General features: G+C 42.4%; 2 protein-coding genes across 2 annotated transcripts; both read left to right on the top strand.

Moving 5' to 3' along the window:
* Positions 1-14,268, top strand: LOC311142018 (FUN14 domain-containing protein 1A-like). Its single transcript, XM_084177563.1, has 5 exons — positions 1-37; positions 4,840-4,990; positions 5,112-5,187; positions 12,136-12,264; positions 12,503-14,268. The coding sequence occupies exons 1-5, from the start codon at positions 19-21 to the stop codon at positions 12,578-12,580; spliced, it is 453 nt and encodes a 150-aa protein (XP_084033689.1). The 5' UTR covers positions 1-18; the 3' UTR covers positions 12,581-14,268.
* A 1,084-nt stretch (positions 14,269-15,352) lies between these two features.
* Positions 15,353-21,465, top strand: LOC311143039 (lys-63-specific deubiquitinase BRCC36-like). Its single transcript, XM_084178841.1, has 8 exons — positions 15,353-15,550; positions 17,141-17,262; positions 17,455-17,540; positions 17,651-17,739; positions 17,831-17,886; positions 18,065-18,196; positions 19,810-19,853; positions 19,979-21,465. Exons 1-8 carry the CDS (start codon positions 15,446-15,448, stop codon positions 20,125-20,127), a joined length of 783 nt encoding a protein of 260 aa, XP_084034967.1. The 5' UTR covers positions 15,353-15,445; the 3' UTR covers positions 20,128-21,465.
* The last annotated feature ends 6,128 nt before the right edge of the window (positions 21,466-27,593 follow it).

The raw sequence follows: 27,593 nt of genomic DNA, 5'->3' as shown, positions 1-27,593 counted from the left end.
CTGAATGAATTGAGGAAAATGGCCGAGAAGAAGAAAGGTGAGAAACAAGCTAGCAACATCAATATTTTAAATATATTGCCCTCGCTAACTACCTATATCACAAAAATGAGTCTTTAATCTGAGTAAAGAGATCAAATAAACGTAGTTACGTTAATGCACATGAACACTTGTCCTTCAGAAAGTTAGCTAGCATGTGCAAAGTTGTATGCTAACAATCGCAGTTAGCTAGCTAGCTACGGTAGCGCTCAGTCGTGAAATGCGGACCAGCGTGCCTTGTTTGCTAGTCACCACGCCTGCGATTCAGGGGGGAATGCTACCTATTTTGTCAAATGAAATGCTTACTTACTCCATGTTGCTAGCTAGCTTCCAGTGCACTGGGTGTGTTGGTTGGTAGCTAGTTTAGGTAGGCTAACTACTGAACTAGCTAGCTACAACATTTACTACTACGACACACATATTACTAATTCCTTAGCTGTTATGACATTACGCTATGTTTACTGACAACTGCTGAGATCTCATATGGGGGGGGGGGGGGGGGGGCTAGTGTGAAGGAAGGCCATGTTATGGGACCCCGCCTACTTGTTTTACACTGAACCAAAATATAAACGCTACATAAAACAATTTAAAAGATTTTACTGAGTTACAGTTCATATAAGGAAATCAGTCAATTGAAATAAATTAATTAGGCCCTAATCTATGGATTTCACATGACTGGGAATACAGATATGTATTTGTTGGTCACAGATACCTTAACAAAAAAAAAGTAGGGGCATGGATCAGAAAATCTGTCAGTATCTGGTGTGACCACCATTTTCCTCATGCAGCTTGACACATCTCCTTTGCTTAGAGTTGATCAGGCTGTTGATTGTGGCCTGTGGAATGTTGTCCCACTCCTCTTCAATGGCTGGATATTGGCAGGAACTAGAACAGGCTGTTGTACGGGTCAATTCCACAGCATCGCAAACATGCTCAATTAGTGACATGTCTTGTGAGTATGCAGGCCGTGGAAGAACTGGAACATTTTCAGCTTTTAGGAATTGTGTACAGATCCTTGCAACATGGGGTTGTGCATTATCATGCGAAAACATGTGGTAATGGCGGTGGATGAATGACACGACAATGGGCCTCAGGATTTCGTCACGGTATCTCTGTGCATTCAAATTGCCATTGATAAAATGCAATTTGTGTTTGTTGTCCATAACTTATGCCTGCCCATACCATAACCCCACCATCACGGGCCACTCTGTTCACAACGTTGACATCAGCAAACCGCTCTCCCACATGACGCCATACACGCTGTCTGCCATCTGCCCGGTACAGTTGAAACTGTGTTTCATCTGTAAAGAGCACACTTCTCCAGCGTACCAGTGGCCATCGAAGGTGAACATTTTCCTACTGAAGTCAGTTACGGCGCTGAACTGCAGTCAGGTCAAGACCCTGGTGAGGATGACGAGCATGCAGGTGCGCTTCCCTGAGAAGGTTTCTGACAGTTTGTGCAGAAATTCTTCAGTTGTGGAAACCCACAGTTTCATCAGCTGTCTGGGTGGCTGGTCTCAGACCATCCGGCAGATGAAGAAGCCGGATGTGGAGGTCCTGGGCTGGCATGGTTGAGAGGCTGGTTGGACGTACTGCGAAATTCTCTAAAATGACGTTGGAGGTTACTTATGGTATAGAAATTAACGTTCAATTCTCTGGCAACAGCTCTGGTGGACATTCCTGCAGACACCATGCCAATTGCACGCACCATCAAATTGAGACATCTGTGGCGTTGTGACAAAACTCCACATTTTAGTGGCCTTTTATTGTCCCCGGCACAAGGTAATCATGTTTAATCAGCTTCTTGATATGCCACACCTGTCAGGTGGATGGATTATCTGGGCAAAGGAGAAATGTACACTAACGGGGATGTAAACAAATTTGTACACAACAGTTGAGAAAAATACGCTTTTTGTGCGTATGGAAATGTTTGGGGATCTTTTATTTCAGCTCATGAAACATGGGACCAACACTTTACATGTTGCGTTTTATATGTTTTGTTCAGTGTATTTGTAGAATCTTGTAGTATCACTGATAACGAAAGTATTAACAGGGCCAATTCCATAAAACGGAACGGAAGGGTTTCACTAGGTTAAGCAGCATATGTCAAAAAGGATTTGGTGTCTACCAGGCCAGTGTTTGTTCTTGACCCAGACCAAAGCTCTTGACTACTGAGCTAATCACAAGTCTGTCTGACTGAATGAGAAACCGATGCCCATTAGATCTCTTTGGGCTGGTCTATTTTAGGCTTGTACAGTGGCTTGCAAAAGTATTCACCCCCCTTGGCATTGTTCCTATTTTGTTGCCTTACAACCTGGAATTTAAATGGATTTTGGAGGGGTTTGTATCATTTGATTTACACAACATGCCTACCACTTTGAAGATTAAAAATATTGACTTAGTGAATACATAAGAAATAAGACAAAAAAACTGAACTTGCGCGTGCATTACTATTCACCCCCCAAAGTCAATACTTTGTAGAGCCACCTTTTGCAGCAATTACAGATGCAAGTCTCTTTGGGTATGTCTCTATAAGCTTGGCACATCTAGCCACTGGGAATTTTGCCCATTCTTCAAGGCAAAACTGCTCCAGCTCCTTCATGTTGGATGGGTTCCGCTGGTGTACAGCAATCTTTAAGTCATACCACAGATTCCCAATTGGATTGAGGTCTGTGCTTTGACTAGGCCATTCCAAGACATTTAAATGTTTCCCCTTAAACCACTCGTGTTGCTTTAGCAGTATGCTTAGGGTCATTGTCCTGCTGGAAGGTGAACCTCCGTCCCAGTCTCAAATTTCTGGAAGACTGAAACAGGTTTCACTCAAGAATTTCCCTGTATTTAGCACCATCCATCATTCCTTCAATTCTGACCAGTTTCCCAGTCCCTGCCGATGGAAAAACCATCCCCACAGCATGATGCTGCCATCACCATGCTTCACTGTGGGGATGGTGTTCTCGGGGTGATGAGAGGTGTTGGGTTTGCGCCAGACACAGCGTTTTCCTTGATGGCCAAAAAGCTAAATTTTAGTCTCATCTGACCAGAGTACCTTCCGTATGTTTGGGGAGTCTCCCACATGGCCTTTGGCTAACACCAAATGTGTTTGCTTATTTTTTTCTTTAAGCAATTGCTTTTTTCTGTCCACTCTTCTGTAAAGCCCAGCTCTGTGGAGTGTACGGCTTAAAGTGGTCCTATGGACAGATACTCCAATCTCCGCTGTGGAGCTTTGCTGCTCCTTCAGGGTCATCTTTGGTCTCTTTGTTGCCTCTCTGATTAATGCCCTCCTTGCCTGGTCCGTGAGTATTGGTGGGTGGCCCTCTCTTGGCAGGTTTGTTGTGGTGCCATATTCTTTCAATTTTTTAATAATGGATTTAATGGCGCTCCGTGGGATGTTCAAAGTTCCAGATATTTTTTTATAACCCAACCCTGATCTGTACTTCTCCACAACTTTGTCCCTGACCTGTTTGGAGAGCTCCTTGGTCTTCGTGGTGCCACTTGCTTGGTGGTGCCACTTGCTTGGTGGTGCCACTTGCTTAGTGGTGTTGCAGACTCTGGGGCCTTTCAGAACAGGTGTGTGTGTATATATACTGAGATCATGTGACACTTAGATTGCACACAGGTGGACTTTATTTAACTAATTATGTGACTTCTGAAGGTAATTGGTTGCACCAGATCTTATTTAGGGGCTTCATAGCAAAGGGGGTGAATACATATGCACGCACCACTTTTCCGTTATTAATTTTTTTAGAATCTTTTGAAACAAGTTATTTTTTTCATTTCACTTCACCAATTTGGACTATTTTGTGTATGTCCATTACATGAAATCCAAATAAAAATCATTTTTAAATACAGGTTGTAATGCAACAAAATATGAAAAAACGCCAAGGGGATGAATTATTTTGCAAGGCGCTGTACTTAATGCAGCTTTCCCAAAACGTGGTCCTCTAGACCCCAAGAGGTGCATTTTTTTAACACAACATTGCGGCTTGAAATTATCAAAGCTTGATTAGTTGATTATTTGAATCAGCTGTGTAGTGCTAGGGCAAAAACCAAAATGTGTACCCCTTGGGGTCCCGAGGACCGAGTTTGGTAAACCCCGATTCCATGGCACATGGTTTATGAACTGATACACAAAACAACGCCGGATTCTAAACGTAGTTTTTCATTTAAAATTATTTTACCAAATTCTTGCAACCAATAGAATGTTTTATATATATGGGGGATACAACCATCCCAGCTCTGCAGATTTTGCTGCAACTAGACAGAATCATTAGATCTTGTTTTGGTACTGCTCATATGTAGCTTGTTTTTGAAGAATTGCAACATTTGCAAATAGCACTGCTGGGTGATTTGAAAAGTCAGTCAATCGATCAATAATATAATACTCTTTGCAAATTAAAGATCACATGTTTTGCTATCTGTAGAAACTATGACAATAGAAAGGTTCAGAACTTTTGTGAAACAGCACAGTTGAATAATATATGGAAAAACTGGATGATTTTCAGAGATAAATGGGAGTGGTTGAGGGGAGCTGAAGGGTGGGACTAAAAATAACAAAAGATAACTAATGTAAAATATACTGTGTCCGTAAAATGTATAAGCTGGAAGTATATGGGGGATTGGAAATGATGCAGATCTAGCCCTTTAAAAAAAAACTTCACTGTCTGGCATCCGACGTGGTGTAAGATGCACACAGTATTTCTACTGTTGAGGCCATCGAACATGCATTTCAGTGTCTTGCAAGATTATGTGAGCCAAGGACGATTAAGCATATGACAAATTTTTTATTATGACTTGTTCTTCTAGATAAGAGTGAGGAGACCTTTGAAGTCATGGACATGGTAGAGTATGCCAAGAAACAGAGATGGTGGAACAAAATATTTGGCAAGAACTCTGGGCCCGTAGCAGAGAAGTATGATGTTGCCACCCAGCTTGCCATTGGTGGAGTGTCTGGCTGGTGAGTCGATCAGTCTTGTGTGTTAATATTAAACAGAAATAAAGCATGTGAATCTGGTGGTACAATTTAACCAGTTACATTACTTGGCAGTTCTCTGTTTGACTGCTGTTTTTCCTCTTAGGTGTGCAGGGTATTTGTTCCAGAAAGTTGGGAAGCTGGCGGCTTCGGCAGTGGGCGGAGGCTTCTTTTTGCTTCAGGTAGGGCTCGACTTCTTTATATCAATTTATTTCGTTGTTTTGTGTTTGAAAATCCATAGTTCTAAATAACACCTGACTAATTTATTTACCCACATTTAACACAGATTTTGACACTCATGTTTCATTAGAACACATGGAGATGTGTTATGACCATAGAGTATGGCCGTGTCCGAAATCTTGCTTGCCTACTACTTACTTAAACTGCATACTGTGTACTACTCGTACTACATACTATTTAGTAAAAATGAAAGCAGTAAGCAGCAAATATCAGCACACCTTGTGGCGGGCCGTGCACCTGCAAGCTGACTTCAGTCGCCAGCTGGACGGTGTTTCCTCCGACACATTGGTGTGGCTGGTTTCCGGGTTAAGCGAGCAGTGTGTCAAGAAGCAGTGCGGCTTGGCAGGTTCGTGTTTCGGAGGACGCATGGCTCTTGACCTTCGCCTCTCCTGAGTCCGTAAGGGGAGTTGCAGCGATGGGACAAGACTGTAACTACCAATTTGGATATCACGAAATTGGGGAGAAAAAGGGGTAAATGTACAAAAAAGTGTACAGCGAATTCTACTAGATGAAAATCCGAAATGAGTATGACATCCTGGCATTTAAAGCATCCAACATTTTAGAAATTTCACGTACTATTAGACTTAATTTTTTCACATACCCAAAATACCTACTATTTTGAAAGTGTGGGAATTACGACACAGCCAATGATAGAGGACTTTTTTGCGTATCTATCCCATTATGGCGTCTGTAAGCGTATGGGCCGTGCCATCGAGGCATCTTCATTTTGAAGTAGTGCATTTTCTTCTACTATTTCTATGAGTTGGTAAACAAACTGAAAGGGTGCATACTGCCACCTGGAGTGTGTTTTTTTTAACAGGTATAAAGCCTAGGTTGGCGATTTACTGCCATCTGCCGAGTGGCACAGTGGTCTAAGGCACTGCATCGCAGTGCTAGCTGTGCCACTAGAGATCCTGGTTCGAATCCAGGCTCTGTCGTAGCCGGCAGGGAATGGGAGGGAATGGCCGGCATGTAGCTAGCTCAGTTGGTAGAGCATGGCGTTTGCCATGGAGGCCCACGGGGGGCCAGTATGAAAAAATTTAAAAATAATAATGTATGCACTCACTACCTGTAAGTCGCTCTGGATAAGAACGTCTGCTAAATGATTAAAATGTAAATGTAAATCTGCAGTTATGGAATGTTTGCTCACAAGCATAAATAATTGGCTGATCCCTGATGACCCGGAATGGAATTATTATGATCCTTCCTTAACCCATAGGAAGTCACACGGTTGACTACTTAAAAAATGGTGAAAGTCCTCAACAGGCTTTTGGGCACCTCGATCTATATCTACACCCCCCTTGGATTTCTTCACATTTTGTGTTACAAAGTGGGATTAAAATGGGTTTAATTGTCATTTTTTGTCAACGAGCTACACAAAATACTCTGTCAAAGTAATATTAGTGTTTTAAAATATTGAAACATTAATATACCTTGATTAGATAAGTATTCACCCCGAGTCAATCAATACATGTTAGAAACACCTTTGGCAGCGATTACAGTTGTGAGTCTTCTTGGGTAGGTCTCATGAGTTTTGCACACCTGTATTGTGCAATATTTGCCCATTTATTATTTTCAAAATTCTTCAAGCTCTGTCAAGGTGTTGGGGATCATGGCTAGACAGCAGATTTAAGTCAAAACTGTAACTTGACCACTCAGGAACATTCACTGTCTTCTTGGTAAGCAACTCCAGTGTAGATTTTGCTTTGTGTTGTAGGTTATTGTCCTGCTGAAAGGGGAATTCCTCTCCCAGTCTTTTTTTTCTCACCTTTATTTAACCAGGTAAGCCAGTTGAGAACAAGTTCTCATTTACAACTGCGACCTGGCCAAGATAAAGCAAAGCAGTGCGATAAAAACAACAACACAGAGTTACATATGGGGTAAAAAAAACATAAGGTCATAAAATACAACAGAAAATATATATACAGTGTGTGCAAATGGAGGTAAGGCAATAAATAGGCCATAGTGCAAAAATAATTACAATGTTTTATTAACACTGGAATGATAGATGTGCAAGAGATGATGTGCAAATAGAGATACTGGGGTGCAAATGAGCAAAATAAATAACAATATGGGGATGAGGTAGTTGGGTGGAGTTCGTTCCAGTCATTGGCAGCAGAGAACTGGAAGGAATGGCGGCCAATGGAGGTGTTGGCTTTGGGGATCACCAGTGAGATATACCTGCTGGAGCGCATACTACGGGTGGGTGTTGCTATGGTGACCAATGAGCTAAGATAAGGCAGGGATTTGCCTAGCAGTGATTTATAGATGACCTGGAGCCAGTGGGTTTGGCGACGAATATGTAGTGAGGACCAGCCAACAAGAGCTTACAGGTCACAGTGGTGGGTAGTATATGGGGCTTTGGTGACAAAACAGATGGCACTGTGATAGACTACATCCAATTTGCTGAGTAGAGTGTTGGAGGCTATTTTGTAAATGACATTGCCGAAGTCAAGGATCAGTAGGATAGTCAGTTTTACGAGGGCATGTTTGGCAGCATGAGTGAAGGAGGCTTTGTTGCGAAATAGGAGGCCGATTCTAGATTTAACTTTGGATTGGAGATGCTTAATGTGAGTCTGGAAGGAGAGTTTACAGTCTAACCAGACACCTAGGTATTTGTAGTTGTCCACATACTCTAGGTCAGACCCGCCGAGAGTAGTGATTCTAGTCGGGTGGGCGGGTGCCAGCAGCGCGTTCGATTGAAGAGCATGCATTTAGTTTTACTAGTGTTTAAGAGCAGTTGGAGGCTACGGAAGGAGTGTTGTATGGCATTGAAACTCGTTTGGAGGTTTGTTAACACAGTGTCCAATGAAGGGCCAGATGTATACAAAATGGTGTTGTCTGCGTAGAGGTGGATCTGAGAGTCACCAGCAGCAAGAGCGACATCATTGATATACACAGAGAAAAGAGTCGGCCCGAGAATTGAGCCCTGTGGCACCCCCATAGAGACTGCCATAGGTCCAGACAACAGGCCCTCCGATTTGACACATTGAACTCTATCTGAGAAGTAGTTGGTGAACCAGTTGAGGCAGTCATTTGAGAAACCAAGGCTATTTAGTCTGCCAATAAGAATGCGGTGGTTGACAGAGTCGAAAGCCTTGGCCAGGTCGATGAAGATTGCTGCACAGTACAGTCTACTATCGATCACGGTTATAATATCGTTTAGGACCTTGAGCGTGGCTGAGGTGCACCCATGACCAGCTCGGAAACCGGATTGCATAGCGGAGAAGGTACGGTGGGATTCGAAATGGTCGGTGATCTGTTTGTTAACTTGGCTTTCGAAAGGCAGGATGGATATACAGTGGGGAGAACAAGTATTTGATACACTGCCGATTTTGCAGGTTTTCCTACTTACAAAGCATGTAGAGGTCTGTAATTTTTATCATAGGTACACTTCAACTGTGAGAGACGGAATGTAAAACAAAAATCCAGAAAATCACATTGTATGATTTTTAAGTAATTAATTTGCATTTTATTGCATGACATAAGTATTTGATCACCTAACAACCAGTAAGAATTCCGGCTCTCACAGACCTGTTAGTTTTTCTTTAAGAAGCCCTCCTGTTCTCCACTCATTACCTGTATTAACTGCACCTGTTTGAACTCGTTACCTGTATAAAAGACACCTGTCCACACACTCAATCAAACAGACTCCAACCTCTCCACAATAGCCAAGACCAGAGAGCAGCTTGGTGAGAAGGCAACAACTGTTGGCGCAATTATTAGAAAATGGAAGAAGTTCAAGATGACGGTCAATCACCCTCGGTCTGGGGCTCCATGCAAGATCTCACCTCGTGGGGCATCAATGATCATGAGGAAGGTGAGGGATCAGCCCAGAACTACACGGCAGGACCTGGTCAATGACCTGAAGAGGGCTGGGACCACAGTCTCAAAGAAAACCATTAGTAACACACTACGCCATCATGGATTAAAATCCTGCAGCGCACGCAAGGTCCCCCTGCTCAAGCCAGCACATGTCCAGGCCCGTCTGAAGTTTGCCAATGACCATCTGGATGATCCAGAGGAGGAATGGGAGAAGGTCATGTGGTCTGTTGAGACAAAAATAGAGCTTTTTGGTCTAAACTCCACTCGCCGTGTTTGGAGGAAGAAGAAGGATGAGTACAACCCCAAGAACACCATCCCAACCGTGAAGCATGGAGGTGGAAACATCATTCTTTGGGGATGCTTTTCTGCAAAGGGGACAGGACGACTGCACCGTATTGAGGGGAGGATGGATGGGGCCATGTATCGCGAGATCTTGGCCAACAACCTCCTTCCCTCAGTAAGAGCATTGAAGATGGGTCGTGGCTGGGTCTTCCAGCATGACAACGACCCGAAACACACAGCCAGGGCAACTAAGGAGTGGCTCCGTAAGAAGCATCTCAAGGTCCTGGAGTGGCCTAGCCAGTCTCCAGACCTGAACCCAATAGAAAATCTTTGGAGGGAGCTGAAAGTCCGTATTGCCCAGCGACAGCCCCGAAACCTGAAGGATCTGGAGAAGGTCTGTATGGAGGAGTGGGCCAAAATCCCTGCTGCAGTGTGTGCAAACCTGGTCAAGACCTACAGGAAACGTATGATCTCTGTAATTGCAAACAAAGGTTTCTGTACCAAATATTAAGTTCTGCTTTTCTGAAGTATCAAATACTTATGTCATGCAATAAAATGCAAATGAATTACTTAAAAATCATACAATGTGATTTTCTGGAGTTTCTCTCACAGTTGTCTCTCACAGTTGAAGTGTACCTATGATAAAAATTACAGACCTCTACATGCTTTGTAAGTAGGAAAACCTGCAAAATCGGCAGTGTATCAAATACTTGTTCTCCCCACTGTAGGTCTGTAACAGTTTGGATCTAGAGTGTCACCCCCTTTGAAGAGGGGGATGACCGCGGCAGCTTTCCAATCTGGGGATCTCAGACGTTACGAAAGAGAAGTTGAACAGGCTAGTAATAGGGGCTGCGACAATTTCGGCGGCTAATTTTAGAAAGAAAGTGTCCAGATTGTCTAGCCCAGATGATTTGTAGGGGTCCAGATTTTGCAGCTCTTTCAGAACATCAGCTGTCTGAATTTGTGTGAAGGAGAAGCGGGTAGGGCATGGGCAAGTTGCAGCGGAGGGTGCAGAGCTGGTGGCCGGGGTAGTGGTAACCAGGTGGAAAGCATGGCCAGCCGTAGCAAAATGCTTGTTGAAATTCTCGATTATTGTAGATTTATCGGTGGTGACAGTGTTTCCTAGCCTCAGTGCAGTGGGCAGCTGGGAGGAGGTTCTCTTATTCTCCATGGACTTTATAGTGTCCCAAAACATTTTGGAGTTAGTGCTACAGGATGCAAATTTCTGTTTAAAAAAGCTAGCCTTTGCTTTCCTAACTGCTTGTGTATATTGGTTCCAGGAAGCAGGTTTTCCTCTAGGATTTTCCCTGTGCTTAGCTCCATGTTTCTTTTCATCCTGACCATAATGCAGCCACCACCATGCTTGAAAATAAGGCAGTTATGTGTTGGATTTGCCCCAAACATAACATGCTGACCACACCACCCGCGTTGTGTGCGTGAGCATTGCAAAATAAATGTACACATACGTTATTCAATAATTTCATCCAAACTGCTTGCGCGCGTCAACGAGCGTCTGCGTAGCCAGGCGCTAAGTCCCGCCTCTCCAATATCTTCTTTGGTTTTTATGAGCATATACCGACGTGGATGATTGAAAGCTGAACTGAGGTCCACACTCTAGTCCAGTTGGTGGTGGTAATGCACCTTTAAAGATGGATTTTAACCGCCATATAAAGTCCAAAGAAGACAAACAAGAAGACTGAAAGAGGAGAGATTACTAGAATCTGTGGCTTAATTGCCGGAGTAGAGGACCTTGTGCATTTCAGTTGAAATAACAGCCCAATGTTTATATCCCAGGACAAATTAGCTAGCAACAGCAAGCTAGCTAGCTAAATGGCCATGAATGTTTCATTTAGTTTTGACCTGTCCCCAAATTAATATAGGTAGTTCAGAGTTCGTTTTGATACTTCAACCTGGATGGACAAAATCAACATGCGCGTGATGGCGCCCGGTCTAGTCAGCATTGCATTTAGTGCCTTGTATCATATGCATGTTTTGAAATATTTGTATTCTGTATATTTTGTCTTATTCTTTTCACTGTCATTTAGGTCATTATTGTGGAGTCACTACAATGTTGTTGATCCATCCTCAGTTTTCTCCCATCACAACCATTACAATCCCTAAGCAGTTTCCTTACTGTCCTGCAGCTCAGTTCAGGAGGACGACTGCATCTTTGTGTCTGGGTGGTTTAATACATCATCCACATCCTAAATATTAACTTGACCATGCTTAAAGATATAGTCAATGTTTGATTTGATATTGTTACCCATATACCAATCACTGAGGCTTTTGAAAAGCTCCCTGGTCTTTGTAGTTGAATCTGTGCTTGAAATTCAATACTTGACTGAGGGACCTCACAGATGTGTGTGTGTGTGTGTGTGTGTGTATAGGGGACAGAGGAAGGGGTAGTTATTCAAACATCATGTCATCCCCTATTATTTCACACAGAGTCCATATAACTTATGTGATTAGTTAAGCCAAATTTGACTTCTGAACTAATTTACGCTTGCCTAAACAAAGGGGGTGAATAGTTATGGAACGACTTATTTAATGTTTTATTATTTGTTAACATTTGTAGAATGTTCTTTTCACTTTGACATTATTGGTTATTTTGTGTAGATCAATGACAAAATTACAATTAAATCTTTCAATCCCACTTTGTAGCGCAACAAAATTGGAAAAAAAAGTTCAAGGGGGTGTATACTTTCTATAGGCACTGTATCTCTATGGTTATGATGACCAAGTCACATTGCCATTATTGGTGGGTGTGATTCATTTCCTTCTAGATGGCCAATCACACAGGATACATCAAAGTGGACTGGAAGAGAGTGGAGCGGGATGTAAACAATGCCAAGAAGCAGCTGAAGTTGAATACAGATAAGCCCACTAAGGAAGTCAGGACAAAAGTGGATGAGGTAAGGGGTTATCATGGTCTACTACAAAATAGTGGATCTTTCTTCTCTGATTAATGTCTTATTGTGATCTTTTTGGTGTTGTGATTTCATCATTTTCAAATATGCTCAGGACTAAAGAAATGATTTTGAAGCCATCCACACCTTTTTACTCCAGAGTATAAAAGAGAACAATGTCAAAGAACAATACTCTGCAAAACCTTATCATTGATTTAAAGGTGCTTTTTTTTTGTCTTACCAGGTGCAGACATTTGTGAAGAAGAATATTATCCTCACAGGAGGTTTTGCTGGGGGATTTCTGCTGGGCTTGGCCTCTTAAGAGCCTCTCATTTCTGTCTTTAATATTTTTGTGTCAAATACAAGGCTGAAAAAAGCTTAACCTAAGCAGCTATCTAGATATGTAAGTAGACTACATCGATATCATATGTCAAACGAACTCATAGGCTTGATGTGTTTTTGGGCTTATGGGCATGTGTCAATTTGAGAAAACAGCAATTTAAATACTATGTCTGTGGTTGAGGTTTATGCATGGCCTGTGCACGTATGGCAGGCGCATTGGCTTTAACTTTCCTATGCGTTGTTTTGGTATGGTACTTATTTGAGAGATTGTTCAGATCCACTTAAATAGTTGTGGAACTCAGGGTTCTCCCCAGGATTTTTTTAACAAGGTGCTGCTGCTGAGTACGGCCGGGGGGAGGCCTGGAGTGGGGTAGTGCCCCCCTTTTGGACTCAGATTTGTGCTTTTTTAACACCTGTAACTGCCACTTCCTGCAATCTAGAGCAAAAAATGGCCTTATATGATAAAGTGGCGCGGCGCCTCTTACATTCTTTGGGGAGAACCCTGGAACTGGAGCAAAGCCCTTTTTGAACTTGTTTTCCCTAATGTGGGATTTGTTTTGTAATATCCTTCATTTTCTAAGTTAAGATCAAGAAGGTTGTTGTATGTGTTTAAATGTTACTTAAAACCAAAGGGTTTCAGAGTTAAAAGCAGAAGTACATTTACATTTAAGTCATTTAGCAGACACTCTTATCCAGAGCAACTTACAAATTGGTGCATTCAACTTAGGATAGCCAGTGGGACAACCACCACTGGGGAGGGGGGGTGTAGAAGGATTACTGTTACATGTATGAGTAAGTACTATATGACAGGACTAGGAGGCCACAGTAACGCAAGTTTGAATGGTATTTTGAAGTTATATTCTTACCTGAAAATCATTGACATTTCAAAGTGTAAGTCAAAGACAATCATGTTGTGTGCATATTAACCGTCCCCAATAGTATTGACTTATTTACCAGTGCAGGAGGTTGCGTGTGAAGTATTTATTTGAGACCAAGGAGTTAAAGGCCAGACTGGACTTATGATTTGGCTTTCTAATTCCCTGCTTAAGAGTGATGTCTGTGTTTGTGTGCAATTACAGGTTGTGTTCATTATAGGTGCACTATCAAAAGCTAGGGTGTATTCATTATTTGGATTCCGTTGTAAACGTTTAATCTGTTGCAAAACAGTGCAATGGAAGCTGTTTACTCCACAGAAAATGTTTTGCAATGAAAACAAGAGTTTCCATTGGACACATTCAGTTAGGTTCTGTTTGCTTCCTCGTGTAAACAGTTTTTGTTGTAAAATGTTTTGCAACAGACTAAACATTTTACAACTGAATCAGACTAACGAATACACCCTTGCCTAACAGCATACAAGAATCCTGTGTTTTACAAATGACTATGGACAATTATGGAATGTAATACATGGAAGATATCAATAGCCCTTTGTATGGAACATATGGGATGACAAATACACTGATAGAAATTAAAGTTTGCTCTAATTATTTCTCCAATGTTTGTTATTCTCCTCAATGCAACCATTACCCAAGTACTTAGCTTTAGGAAAGTGTAAAATGTGCTGTCAAAAGCTTTAATTGTATTTTTTTCACTGTTAAAATGCAATATTTTGTTACAAGCAAAATGTAACATTCTGGGAGAAGTAATAAAGTGAATTGTATTTTAGAATGATTTTGTTTGCGGGAGTTTCACTGACTGCATCCTCCTAGGATAATTTACTGTCAATATAAACAACTCTATAACATTAGAACACAGATGGGCAACTCCAGTCCTCAGGGGCCTGATTGGTGTCACACTTTTGCTCCAGCTAACACAACTGACGCCAATAATCAACTAATCATCTTCAGTTTAGAATGCAATTAGTTTAATCAGCTGTGTTTGCTAGGGATGGGTAAAAAGTGACACCACTCCGGCCCCCAAGGACTGGCGTTGCCCATCCCTGCATTCGAAGCATTGTCATTATATACTACAGTTTAAGTGTCCACAATCATGTCAGGATGCAGCAATGCATTTAGGCTCTGTAGACTTCTGTTCCCTCGCAAACCCTGAGCAGCAGACTGAGTTCTCACCTGCGTGCTCACAGCACGTACCCATAGCTCTTATCACATCCTCGCACCTGTTCTCTATGTACTTGTTTGCTGGAAGAAAAACACAGTGGGCTAAGTTAGTGTAATACATGAAACCCAATCAGATAAAAACATTTATTCACATTAGAAATCATATAAATAGGTAGATAATGCTGTGTAAAAAAACATTTTGCAAAAACTTCTGAATTGCGCCTGCTTGCTTCTGACAAGGATCTTTCTGTGGCATTTTACGAATATAGAGAAAAGGGGCATAGACATTATTAATTAATTACTTGGACAAACATCACGAACTATTAACCACCAGTAGATATTACAATTATAGATATTAAACTCATGATTCTATACCTGTTCTTCAAGACATATACAAAATATTTGCTGCAAACGTCCCCGGAATCCCGGGTGCTTACTCAAATGTCGTCCGACTGGATTGGTTACCACATGTACTTTGCTGATTAAACTGCAGATAATAATCATTACATTATTTTGTTTGTGTATAAATGTATTTTTTGTTTGTGGACAACGCACGACTATAAAAAAGTGTACGATTTTGAGCGCTAAGTGGTAAAATAGTTCGTCATACTTACATAGGTAGGACCACATGGACTTATCCGCCTCCTTGCAACAACGGAATATTATTGATGTAACAAGTTTTGATAGAGAAGTCGCTAACAAGCTAGCTTTAGCTTGTGAAGTTTGAGAGATAGCTTGTAGTAATTTATCATATTTGTTTTTAGAGAACAAGACAATTATAGTACTATAACATGGCAGTGAGCGCAGTTCACCTTGAATCTGATGCCTTTTTGGTTTGCATGAATCATGCATTAAGTACCGAGAAGGAGGAAGTAATGGGACTCTGCATCGGGGAGGTAACGTTTGCAAGCTAGCTAAATAACAAAGCAATAACTAGCTAGCTACCAGTTGCGTGTCCAGAACATGTTGAATGGGGTGGCCAAGGTGGGGCATAGAACCAGTTTAGGGGGGGCATAACATTTTGATGCAAGGTGGATTTTTTTCAATATAATTATGATGGTTCGACAATGCATTAAAGGTATACTTAAGATACCCATAGATTCCGAGGCATTCAGTTACTGTTCGATTGAATGTTAAGAATAGGCAAAGCGAGTGACCTAAGCGACTTTGAGCGTGGTATGGTCATCGGTGCCAGGCCCGCCGGTTACAGTATCTCAGAAACGGCCGACCTCCTGGGCTTTTCACGCACGACATTGTCTAGGGTTTACTGAGAATGGTGCGACAAACAAAAACATCCAGTCAGCAGAGGCAGTAATGTGAATAACAGTTAGTTGATATGAAGTCGAAGAAGAATGGCAAGAATCGTGGAAATGATGGAAGTTACAATCTATCTGCAATATTAAAGCTGATCTACCCCCTAAAAAAGAAAGAAAAGTATCGTGCAAATAATAGCGCAGAATGGCATCTCGGAACGCACAACTTCTCGGTCCTTGTCACGGATGGGCTATTCTAGCACAACTCTTATCAGCTAAAAACAAGAAGAAGCGGCTCCAGTGGGCACGTGATCACCAACACTGGTCCCGACGAATCCCGGTTCCTGTTGCGTCATGCTGATGGCAGAGTCAGGATTTGGCATGAGTCCATGGCCCCATCCTGCCTGGTGTCAACGGTACAGGCTGGTGGCGGTGGTGAATGTTTTCCTGGCACACGTTAGGTCCCTTGATACCAAGTGAGTAACGTTTCCATGTCCCGAAGAATTCAGGCTGTTCTGGAGGCAAAGGGGGGTCGGACCTCGTACTAGATGGGTGTACCTAATAAACTGGCCACTGAGTGTACATTGCCAATATGATCACCTTACCTTAAATGAACATGCTGTATAAAATAAAATCCGTACATAGTAATTAGCATATTCAGTATCAATTTGCATAACATTTTATAGAAAGTTGTATTCTAATTTCATACATTAATTTTTTTTACTACAAACTCTGTTTTGCATGAAGTTGTGTTAATAATATTATCCCTACCTTAAATTATTGGTCATAAATACTGAAATTATGTATTCAGTACTGCCTCATTTGCATAATATATTTTACTGTGTTACATACACCGTAAGTGTAATAACGTTAAGCCTACAAAGTGGCATGTATTTATGGATGCCAAGGGAAGCCAGGCTTTCCCATTTTTTTTAACAATAAAGAAACAAACTTAATTACTCGTTCGTGTCTATCCGTGTTTCATAATTTTCTGAGGGGCCACTGGGGTGGCCAATCAGATTTCAGGGGGGGGGGGCATGGCCACCCCCTGGACACGCCTCTGCTATCTACATGCATGCATATTATCTACCTTTAGTGTACCCTTTGTTGTTACATTCATATTCTCAATTGGCATATACCCCCAACTTGGTATTAGGGGCACCTGATATTGATTCGAGCTAGCTACCCTGTTAATTATTCTGCTTTCTAAAGTCACCTGGTTTGTTTACATAGGTGGACACCAACCGCATCGTCCACATTCATTCTGTTATTATTCTCCGACGCTCAGACAAGAGGAAGGATCGCGTGGAAATTTCGCCCGAGCAGCTATCTTCAGCGGCTACCGAAGCTGAGATATCCTTTATGCAATGTCTCATTCAATAACTTTAATCTCAATCTTCTGGTGGTGCCTTGCAGGAGGTCAGTGTGACATAGTCCGTGACATAGATACCATAAATGTCAGTGTGACAGGTAGCGGTATCATAGAATTCCTGAGGACACTGCCATTGTCTCATTTTGATAATCAATTTCCTTAGTAAGAGCTACAGGTTGGCTGAAATGACTGGACGGCCAATGCGTGTAGTTGGTTGGTACCACTCTCACCCCCACATCACTGTGTGGCCATCACATGTGGGTAAGAACCAGAGCACCCCTCTACCACATCAATGCCACAACGTTAGTTCTCACTGTCATGGCAAACTGTTTCAGTCGGTGTGTCTGAAAGTCATTCATTTTCTACAACAGATGTGAGGACACAGGCCATGTACCAAATGATGGACCAGGGCTTTGTTGGGCTGATATTCTCCTGCTTCATTGAGGATAAGAACACAAAAGTAAGGGTTAAATGACAGCTATTTAAAATATATAACGTCATTTTGATTTACAAAGGGGCTTCGAACAAATTCTATTATTATTTTCTCTTAGACCGGTCGAGTTCTCTACACCTGCTTCCAGTCTGTCCAAGCCCAGAAAGGCTCAGAGTAAGTGTACCCCTGTCTGGTGTTATTAGATGATTTTGTTATCTTTTCTCCCTCATAACTATTACTCAGAGAAATATTTAATTGATTCAGTCTTTCACAGAGCAGTTGTCTCAAAAAGAAGCCATTTGACAATATCAACACAAATACTGAATTGCATCCCTGATCTGTGTTGATAAAGGTACGAGAGAATCGAGATCCCAATTCATGTGGTTCCACACGAGGCCATTGGGAAAGTGTGCCTTGAATCAGCAGTGGAGCTCCCCAAAATCCTCTGCCAGGAAGAGCAGGACACCTACAGAAAGATTCACAGGTAGGTCGCCTCAGAAGCCCGGGGGAGCATTCAGTTTGGTTCAACGTTTGCTACGTTGCGTGACTGTTGAACGACATGTTTCCCCAAAACATTGTGCACTGTTCTTCATCAGCCTTTGAAGTATGTTTGTTCCCATTTGGTGGGTGTGGCCTGATCAATATGGGTGTGACCATTTGAAATCGCAAAACTTGTGCAGCACACCATACACAATCGCCCTCTGGGCCACCATAATCACACCGTTCTTCATCTGGTCGTTCAGTACAGTACTGTTTCCATTTAATTAAATGTTCAATACCATTCTGTCGTACTAAATGCACCCCAGAGTTCTGACATTTTTGTTCGAAAGCCTGGGGAAGTTTTCCTCAGGAAGAAGATAAAAAGAGGTGGAGTCTAGATGGAAACTAGTGATGCATTGCCACTTATCAAACCAGTATAATATTTTGCAGGGTGGAGCTCTGAACAAAGGTTGTATTTCTGAACATTTGTCTGACTAGCAACAAGCTAGCTAGCATTAGATGCAACACTGTCGCATAGGCTACTAAAACTTTGTCCGACACGGTAGTAAAAGAGACAGACAAAACAAGGAAAAGCCTCTTCTGGGGGGGGGGGGGGGGGGGGGGGGGGTCAAAATCAAAAGTAACACTCAGTATCTGGTGTGGCCACCAGCTGCATTAAGTACTGCAGTGCAGCTCCTCCTCATGGACCTTATTTGCCAGTTCTTGCTGTGAGATGTTACCCCACTCTTCCACCAAGGCACCTGCAAGTTCCCGGACATTTCTGGGGGGAATGACCCTAGCCCTCACCCTCCGATCCAACAGGTCCCAGACGTGCTCAATGGTATTGAGATCCGGGCTCTACGCTGGCCATGGCAGAAGACTGACATTCCTGTCTTGCAGGAAATCACGCACAGAACGAGCAGTATGGCTGGTGGCATTGTCATGCTGGAGGGTGATGTCAGGATGAGCCTGCAGGAAGGGTACCACATGAAGGAGGAGGATGTCTTCCGTTGAGATTGCCTGCAATGACAACAAGCTCAGTCAGATGATGCTGTGACACACCGCCCCAGACCATGACGGACCCTCCACCTCCAAATCAATCCCGCTCCAGAGTACAGGCCTCGGTGTAACGCTCGTTCCTTTGACGATAAACGCGAATCCGACCATCACCCCCGGTGAGACAAAACCGCGACTCGTCAGTGAAGAGCACTTTTTGCCAGTCCTGTCTGGTCCAGCAACAGTGAGTTCGTGCCCATAGGCGACATTGTTGCCGGTGATGTCTGGTGAGGACCTGCCTTACAACAGGCCTACAAGCCCTCAGTCCAGCCTCTCTCAGCCTATTGCGGACAGTCTGAGCACTGATGGAGGGATTGTGCGTTCCTGGTGTAACTCGGGCAGTTGTTGTTGCCATCCTGTACCTGTCCCGCAGGTGTGATGTTCGGATGTACCGATCCTGTGCATCTGTGAAGTTATTTGGATTTTTACGAATTATATCTTTGAAAGACAGGGTCCTGAAAAAGGGACGTTTCTTTTTTTGCTGAGTTTATGAATTCAGGGCAGCTCATTGTGTATTGCTCATTGTAAATGAAATAATTTCAGGATTTCATTCCTTTGCAGCTTAACTCACCTGGATCTGATCACGAAGATACACAATGGCTCAGGTTGGTCTTTGTAGTTGTTGATAACTGATATTTAATTGTCACTATGCATATTAATATCATAGACAGCGCATCTATGTCTTGACTGTGCTTTCTTTCTCCACTTGACGTGTGTGTGCACATTTCAGTGTTCACTAAGAACCTGTGCAGCCAGATGTCTGCTGTGAGTGGTCCCCTGCTGCAGTGGCTGGAGGACCGTTTGGAGCAGAACAAACAGAACATCAGTGAGCTGCAGCTGGAGAAAGAGAGACTAACTCAGGAGCTGGCAACCATGTGAGCGGGAGAGAGTTAAGAAATAGACATGTGGGCCTCCCGAGTGGCGCAGTGGTCTAAGGCACTGCATCGCAGTGCTTGAGGCGTCACTAGAGACTCAGGTTTGATCCCAGTCTGTGTTGCAGCCGGCCGCGACTGGGAGACCCATGAGGCGGCGCACAATTGGCCCAGTGTCGTCCGGGTTAGTGGAGGGTTTTGCCGGCTGGGATGTCCTTGTCCCATCGCGCTCTAGTGACTCCTTGTGGCGGGCCGGGCGCATGCACGCTGACTTCGGTCGCCAGTTGTACAGTGTTTCCTCCAACACATTGGTGCGGCTGGCTTCCGTGGTTAAGTGAGCAGTGTGTCAAGAAGCAGTGCGGCTTGGCAGGGTGGTGTTTCGGGGGACGCATGGCTCGACCTTCACCTCTCCCGTGTCCGTATGGGAGTTGCAGCGATGGGACAAGACTGTAACTACCAATTGGATATCACGAAAAAGGGGTAAAAATTACTTTTTAAATGTTATATTGACATGTTCCTAGACCTTTTCACACGAGGACAAGTGACTAAAGGAATCTCCTCATGGCTAACTGAATGCAACCACACACACACCTTAGGGTGTGTTTTCCTGTAAGGTCATGCTCTGTGTACTCCTTAACACTGTACTGTATTTACTACAACATGTCACTCCCAGACTAAAATGTTTGTCTTTTCTTTATTTTAGTTCCTTGGCACCGAGTATTGGATGCGTTTTTCAATTTTGTCGATTTATTTATATTTTGAATGGATGGTACAATGTACTGTGAGCATGAAAGGATGTCCCATGTGAATTGCCCATTCAAAATGTGACAACATAGTATATCCAGGTATTTGCTTATTATGAAGTATTTAAAAAAAAGTTGTTTCAATTTCTATGTTGCAATATGTCATGCTTTATATGTGCTCTCCAAGTTAATCAAAGCCATCTCCTTTGACACCTATTGGATTTCTTGTACTTAAGAATGTTTTCATAAGGTAGTTCATGGAAATGTTCCAAACCATTAAACTTACTAAAACTCCTGCAGAGTTTGAGTTCTGTATGAGGCATTTGGTCTGAAAACCTCAGGAAATGTTGTTTCTCATTCTCATAGCAGGGCAGAGGGATGATTTGTAATTAACTGTCATATGAGGTGGGGGAGATGGGATATTGCTTTATATCAGTTTGGAAAATACAGCATTGTTAGCTGAATGATGTCTACATGTGAATTTATGGTGTAATCATCGTAGCTTATTTAGCAGCCATTGCTTAGTCATCATGTGCCTTGTCATGCTTGTATGGGTTCTGTTGTTTGAGGGATTAAACAGATTTTTCTCTTGATGACTCACCATCTTAAATATTTGTGTCAGTTGACTGAAGCTATACCAGTTCCAAATCTAGGCTATGCTCAAATTGGGTGAGCAGTTTAAATAATGACTGGCTTCATCTATCATTACACCAAACACAATCTTAAGTAAATGTTGTTTTTAGTATAGGGATAGGTCAGCAATGTACCAACAGCACATTTTTATGTTGATTGGTTAAAATAATCCAACATTTTCAGATGGCCTGGTTTTGTGTGTACTATAGAAATTATGGAAACAAATAAATTAGACAAGCTTTGAAAAGATGATCTTCTGACCATCTCTGTGTGTCTGAGAGTTGCTATAGGAACAGCTTTACCCATCTGCTGGAGTGGTTCAGTATTCTGGCTGAGTCATGCCGCAGCACTCATGTCAGGGAGATGGAACGAGCAATTTCCTGAGCGATCTTCATTATGGTCTTATTGAGTGATACCTCACAATGCTGAAATAGCCTTTCGTGAAAGTTGGTATGTGAGAGGAACTATAAAAGGCCATGTTAGCAGTAATGCCAACCAGAAATCAGTGGCAAGTACGTGTGTGTCAGATGGTGTAGACACTTAAGGCCTTTACAATATTTTGTTAAAATTAGATTTCATGGCTCTAGAGCTCACTTGAAATCTGGCAATCTGAATGCTTTGGCTGCCATTCTAATCACTTTCACAATAATAATTACCCTCATTACATCTTCAATCATCCTCAAACATTATTTGGTATTCCACTAGGTAGAGGCATTGTTCTCCAGAGATACAAGGCTTTTTGCATCTCAAAAATAAAAGACAACAGATGCATGATAAAAAAAGATACAGATGCTGAAATGGCCAGATTACCGAAGTAAATATGATGTGCTGTATTCTTACTTGGTTTTCTATAATTACGTTTTCATCAACAACCCAACACAGATGCTCTCATCAGTGATTCTCTTTGGATGGTGTTTGTCTACGCGGCATAGCATTGCTAATGTGGGATGGCATTGCTTGCATCATTCACTGTGGATCCGAGACTCTCTTGTATAGGAAGGGAGGGAAGGGAACCCATGATTCTCGGGAAACGGAGGTTAGGTGACAGGTTGATTACGATAAACTGCTGACCGGGAACTGCGTCTGCACAAATGCTGCCTGCTGTAATTCATGGTGACTTCTGCCTCAGCCCGACCTAGGTTCTATAACTGTAATATATTGCTTCAGAATATATAAATGGCTAAAGTCATCCTCTCTTAAACCTTTCAGATAACTTTTTAACATGCCACATTATAAGGGAATTATGTTTCAGGTGTCATACGTTACCATTGCCACAAATGAAGCATTTACAACAAAAAGTGCATCAGACTAATTTGTTGTAGATTTATTCAAGTACTGTCATTGCAATGTAATCCAGAGGGGAAAATCTATTAGCATTTTTTTCAGTGGACCTATTCCAAGCAATAATTACAATTATATAGACCCAAGATAAGATATTTAAGCAATTCTACACCATCTTCCTTCACTATTCTGCAATAGAGGACTCACGGTGAGGACCGAATGCTTTTCAGATTGGATATTTTGACTGATGACTCTCCAGTTTTAAAAGTCTTGTTTAGCGTTCCTTTTTTCTCTCCCACTCTGCTGTTGCTATGGAATCCTTGTGCGAGACAGTGGCCATGACATCATCCCATTTACAGTAGACAGGCTCTTTCCATCCACCAAGGACTCGAGCATGGGACAGTGGTTTGATGGACACGCATCAGCTGTAATTCACTCTATGGATGGAAATAGCCACATTGTCAAAACCTCTGCTGGCCTTTCTCCGTAAGCACTCCAAAAAAACAAAAACGAATGAATCTACAAACTAAGACTATAAATCTGTAAATATGCTGCAATACAAGCAAATACAAATGTCTATATGAAATAGAGGCATTCAAAACGAAACATACACCACTATTACTGGAGTTGGAACACTCACATGCTGGTAAAGTAGATTCCTCATCAAGTCTTAGACAGTTTTGAAGGTGACACTGGTCAGCAGGGAGAAGTGGGGGAGCGCATTATCGCGTAATTTAAAAAAGAGCCCCTGTTCACAAACTTAGTAATTTGCATAAATGTATCTTGTTTTTAGACAACTATTATGGTCCCTGCTATGGAATCGATGTTGATGGATTTGACCATCGTCATCATAATTATCAATCATCATCAGAGTACAGTAGTGTATGGTATGAAAAACATATATTTCCACAAGGGGGCAGTGCAAGCCTACCTTTACACATCAAGGGGCTGCTTCTGCTGCTTGCACGACATGTAGGGATACTTTCAAGTATTACTTCAGTCGTTTTTTGGGTTATCTGTACTTTACTATTTATGTTTTTGCCAACTTTTACTTTTACTTCACTGCATTTCTAAAGAAAAATAATGTACTTTTTACTCCATACATTTTCCCTGACACCCAAAAAGTACTCCTTACATTTTGACAGGAAAATGGTCCAATTCACGCACTTATCAAGAGAACATCCCTGGTCAACCCTACTGCCTCTGATCTGGCGGATTCACTAAACATAAATGCTTTGTTTGTAAATTATGTCTTGAGTGTTGGAGTGTGCCCCTGGCTAACCGTCAAACAATAAATAAATACAATTGTGCCATCTGGTTTGCTTAATATAAGGAATTTGAAATTATTTTACTTTTACTTTTGATACGTAAGTATATTTTAACAATTCCATTTACTTTTGATACTTAATTATATTTAAAACGAAATACTTTTAGACTTTTACTCAAGTGGTATTTTACTGTGTGACTTTTTACTTGAGTCATTTTCTATTAAGGTATCTTTACTTTTACTAAAGTATGACAGTTTAGTACTTTTCCACCACTGGAAACAGCCCTACATTTTCAGCACACCATTTAAAAACGTTGATTACTTTATCTTACCAGATCCTGTATATTTACCTATATATTTACCTACAGTGAGGGAAAAAAGTATTTGATCCCCTGCTGATTTTGTACGTTTGCCCACTGACAAAGACATGAACAGTCTATCATTTTAATGGTAGGTTTATTTGAACAGTGAGAGACAGAATAACAACAAAGAAATCCAGAAAAACTCATGTCAAAAATGTTATACATTGATTTGCATTTTAATGAGGGAAATAAGTATTTGACCCCTCTGCAAAATATGACTTAGTACTTGGTGGAAAAACCCTTGTTGGCAATCACAGAAGTCAGACGTTTCTTGTAGTTGGTCACCAGGTTTGCACACATCTTAGGAGGGATTTTGTCCCACTCCTCTTTGCAGATCTTCTCCAAGTCATTAAGGTTTCGAGGCTGACGTTTGGCAACTCGAACCTTCAGCTCCCTCCACAGATTTTCTATGGGATTAAGGTCTGGAGACTGGCTAGGCCACTCCAGGACCTTAATGTGCTTCTTCTTGAGCCACTCCTTTGTTGCCTTGGCCGTGTGTTTTGGGTCATTGTCATGCTGGAATACCCATCCACGACCCATTTTCAATGCCCTGGCTGAGGGAAGGCGGTTCTCACCCAAGATTTGATGGTACATGGCCCCGTCCATCGTCCCTTTGATGCGGTGAAGTTGTCCTGTCCCCTTAGCAGAAAAACACCCACAAAGTATAATGTTTCCACCTCCATGTTTGATGGTGGGGATGGTGTTCTTGGGATCCTAGGCAGCATTCCTCCTCCTCCAAACACAGCGAGTTGAGTTGATGCCAAAGAGCTCCATTTTGGTCTCATCTGACCACAACACTTTCACTCAGTTCTCCTCTGAATCATTCAGATGTTATTGGCAAACTTCAGATGGGCATGTATATGTGCTTTCTTGAGCAGGGGGACCTTGCGGGCGCTGCAGGATTTCAGTCCTTCACGGCGTAGTGTATTACCAATTGTTTTCTTGGTGACTATGGTCCCAGCTGCCTTGAGGTCATTGACAAGATCCTCCTGTGTAGTTCTGGGCTGTTCCTCACCGTTCTCATGATCATTGCAACTCCACGAGGTGGCCCCAGGCCGAGGGAGATTGACAGTTATTTTGTGTTTCTTCCATTTGCGAATAATCGCACCAACTGTTGTCACCTTCTCACCAAGCTGCTTGGCGAGGGTCTTGTAGCCCATTCCAGCCTTGTGTAGGTCTACAAGCTTGTCCCTGACGTCCTTGGAGAGCTCTTTGGTCTTGGCCATGGTGTAGAGTTTGGAATCTGATTGATTGATTGCTTCTGTGGACAGGTGTCTTTTATACAGGTAACAAACTGAGATTAGGAGCACTCCCTTTAAGAGTGTGCTCCTAATCTCAGCTCGTTACCTGTATAAAAGACACCTGGGAGCCAGAAATCTTTCTGATTGAGAGGGGGTCAAATACTTATTTCCCTCATTAAAATGCAAATCAATTTATAACATTTCTGAATTTTTTTGTTGTTATTCTGTCTCTCACTGTTCGAATAAACCTACCATTAAAATTATAGACTGATCATTTCTTTGTCAGTGGGCAAACGTACAAAATCAGCAGGGGATCAAATACTTTTTTCCCTCACTATATATTCACATGTACAGTGGGGAGAACAAGTATTTGATACACTGCGGATTTTGCAGGTTTTCCTACTTACAAAGCATGTAGAGGTCTGTAATTTTTATCATAGGTACACTTCAACTGTGAGAGACGGAATATAAAACAAAAATCCAGAAAAACACATTGTATGATTTTTAAGTAATTAATTTGCATTTTATTGCATGACATAAGTATTTGACACATCAGAAAAGTAGAACTTCATATTTGGTACAGAAACCTTTGTTTGCAATTACAGAGATCATACGTTTCCTGTAGGTCTTGACCAGGTTTGCACACACTGCAGCAGGGATTTTGGCCCACTCCTCCATACAGACCTTCTCCAGATCCTTCAGGTTTCGGGGCTGTCGCTGGGCAATACGGACTTTCAGCTCCCTCCAAAGATTTTCTATTGGGTTCAAGTCTGGAGACTGGCTAGGCCACTCCAGGACCTTGAGATGCTTCTTACGGAGCCACTCCTTAGTTGCCCTGGCTGTGTGTTTCGGGTCGTTGTCATGCTGGAAGACCCAGCCACGACCCATCTTCAATGCTCCTACTGAGGGAAGGAGGTTGTTGGCCAAGTTCTCGCGATACATGGCCCCATCCATCCTCCCCTCAATACGGTGCAGTCGTCCTGTCTCCTTTGCAGAAAAGCATCCCCAACGAATGATGTTTCCACCTCCATGCTTCACGGTTGGGATGGTGTTCTTGGGGTTGTACTCATCCTTCTTCTTCCTCCAAACACGGCGAGTGGAGTTTAGACCAAAAAGCTCTATTTTTGTCTCATCAGACCACATGACCTTCTCCCATTCCTCCTCTGGATCATCCAGATGGTCATTGGCAAACTTCAGACGGGCCTGGACATGTGCTGGCTTGAGCAGGGGGACCTTGCGTGCGCTGCAGGATTTTAATCCATGACGGCGTAGTGTGTTACTAATGGTTTTCTTTGAGACTGTGGTCCCAGCTCTCTTCAGGTCATTGACCAGGTCCTGCCATGTAGTTCTGGGCTGATCCCTCACCTTCCTCATGATCATTGATGCCCCACGAGGTGAGATCTTGCATGGAGCCCCAGACCGAGGGTGATTGACCGTCATCTTGAACTTCTTCCATTTTCTAATAATTGCGCCAACAGTTGTTGCCTTCTCACCAAGCTGCTTGCCTATTGTCCTGTAGCCCATCCCAGCCTTGTGCAGGTCTACAATTTTATCCCTGATGTCCTTACACAGCTCTCTGGTCTTGGCCATTGTGGAGAGGTTGGAGTCTGTTTGATTGAGTGTGTGGACAGGTGTCTTTTATACAGGTAACGAGTTCAAACAGGTGCAGTTAATACAGGTAATGAGTGGAGAACAGGAGGGCTTCTTAAAGAAAAACTAACAGGTCTGTGAGAGCCGGAATTCTTACTGGTTGGTAGGTGATCAAATACTTATGTCATGCAATAAAATGCAAATTAATTACTTAAAAATCATACAATGTGATTTTCTGGATTTTTGTTTTATATTCCGTCTCTCACATTTGAAGTGTACCTATGATAAAAATTACAGACCTCTACATGCTTTGTAAGTAGGAAAACCTGCTAAATCGGCAGTGTATCAAATACTTG

The sequence above is a fragment of the Coregonus lavaretus genome (assembly GCF_964263955.1).
Source record: "Coregonus lavaretus genome assembly, chromosome: 15".
Taxonomy (NCBI): Eukaryota; Metazoa; Chordata; class Actinopteri; order Salmoniformes; family Salmonidae; genus Coregonus; species Coregonus lavaretus.
This window is presented reverse-complemented; position numbering and strand designations above follow the sequence as displayed.

Coding starts and splice junctions, on each gene's coding strand:
- LOC311143039 (XM_084178841.1), top strand. CDS start 15,446: ATGGCAGTGAGCGCAGTTCACCTTGAATCTGATGCCTTTTTGGTTTGC. Junction 17,541..17,650: donor TGTGTGGCCATCACATGTGG/GTAAGAACCAGA, acceptor TTTCTACAACAG/ATGTGAGGACACAGGCCATG. Junction 19,854..19,978: donor GAAGATACACAATGGCTCAG/GTTGGTCTTTGT, acceptor TGCACATTTCAG/TGTTCACTAAGAACCTGTGC.
- LOC311142018 (XM_084177563.1), top strand. Junction 5,188..12,135: donor GAGGCTTCTTTTTGCTTCAG/GTAGGGCTCGAC, acceptor ATTTCCTTCTAG/ATGGCCAATCACACAGGATA. Junction 12,265..12,502: donor TCAGGACAAAAGTGGATGAG/GTAAGGGGTTAT, acceptor TTGTCTTACCAG/GTGCAGACATTTGTGAAGAA.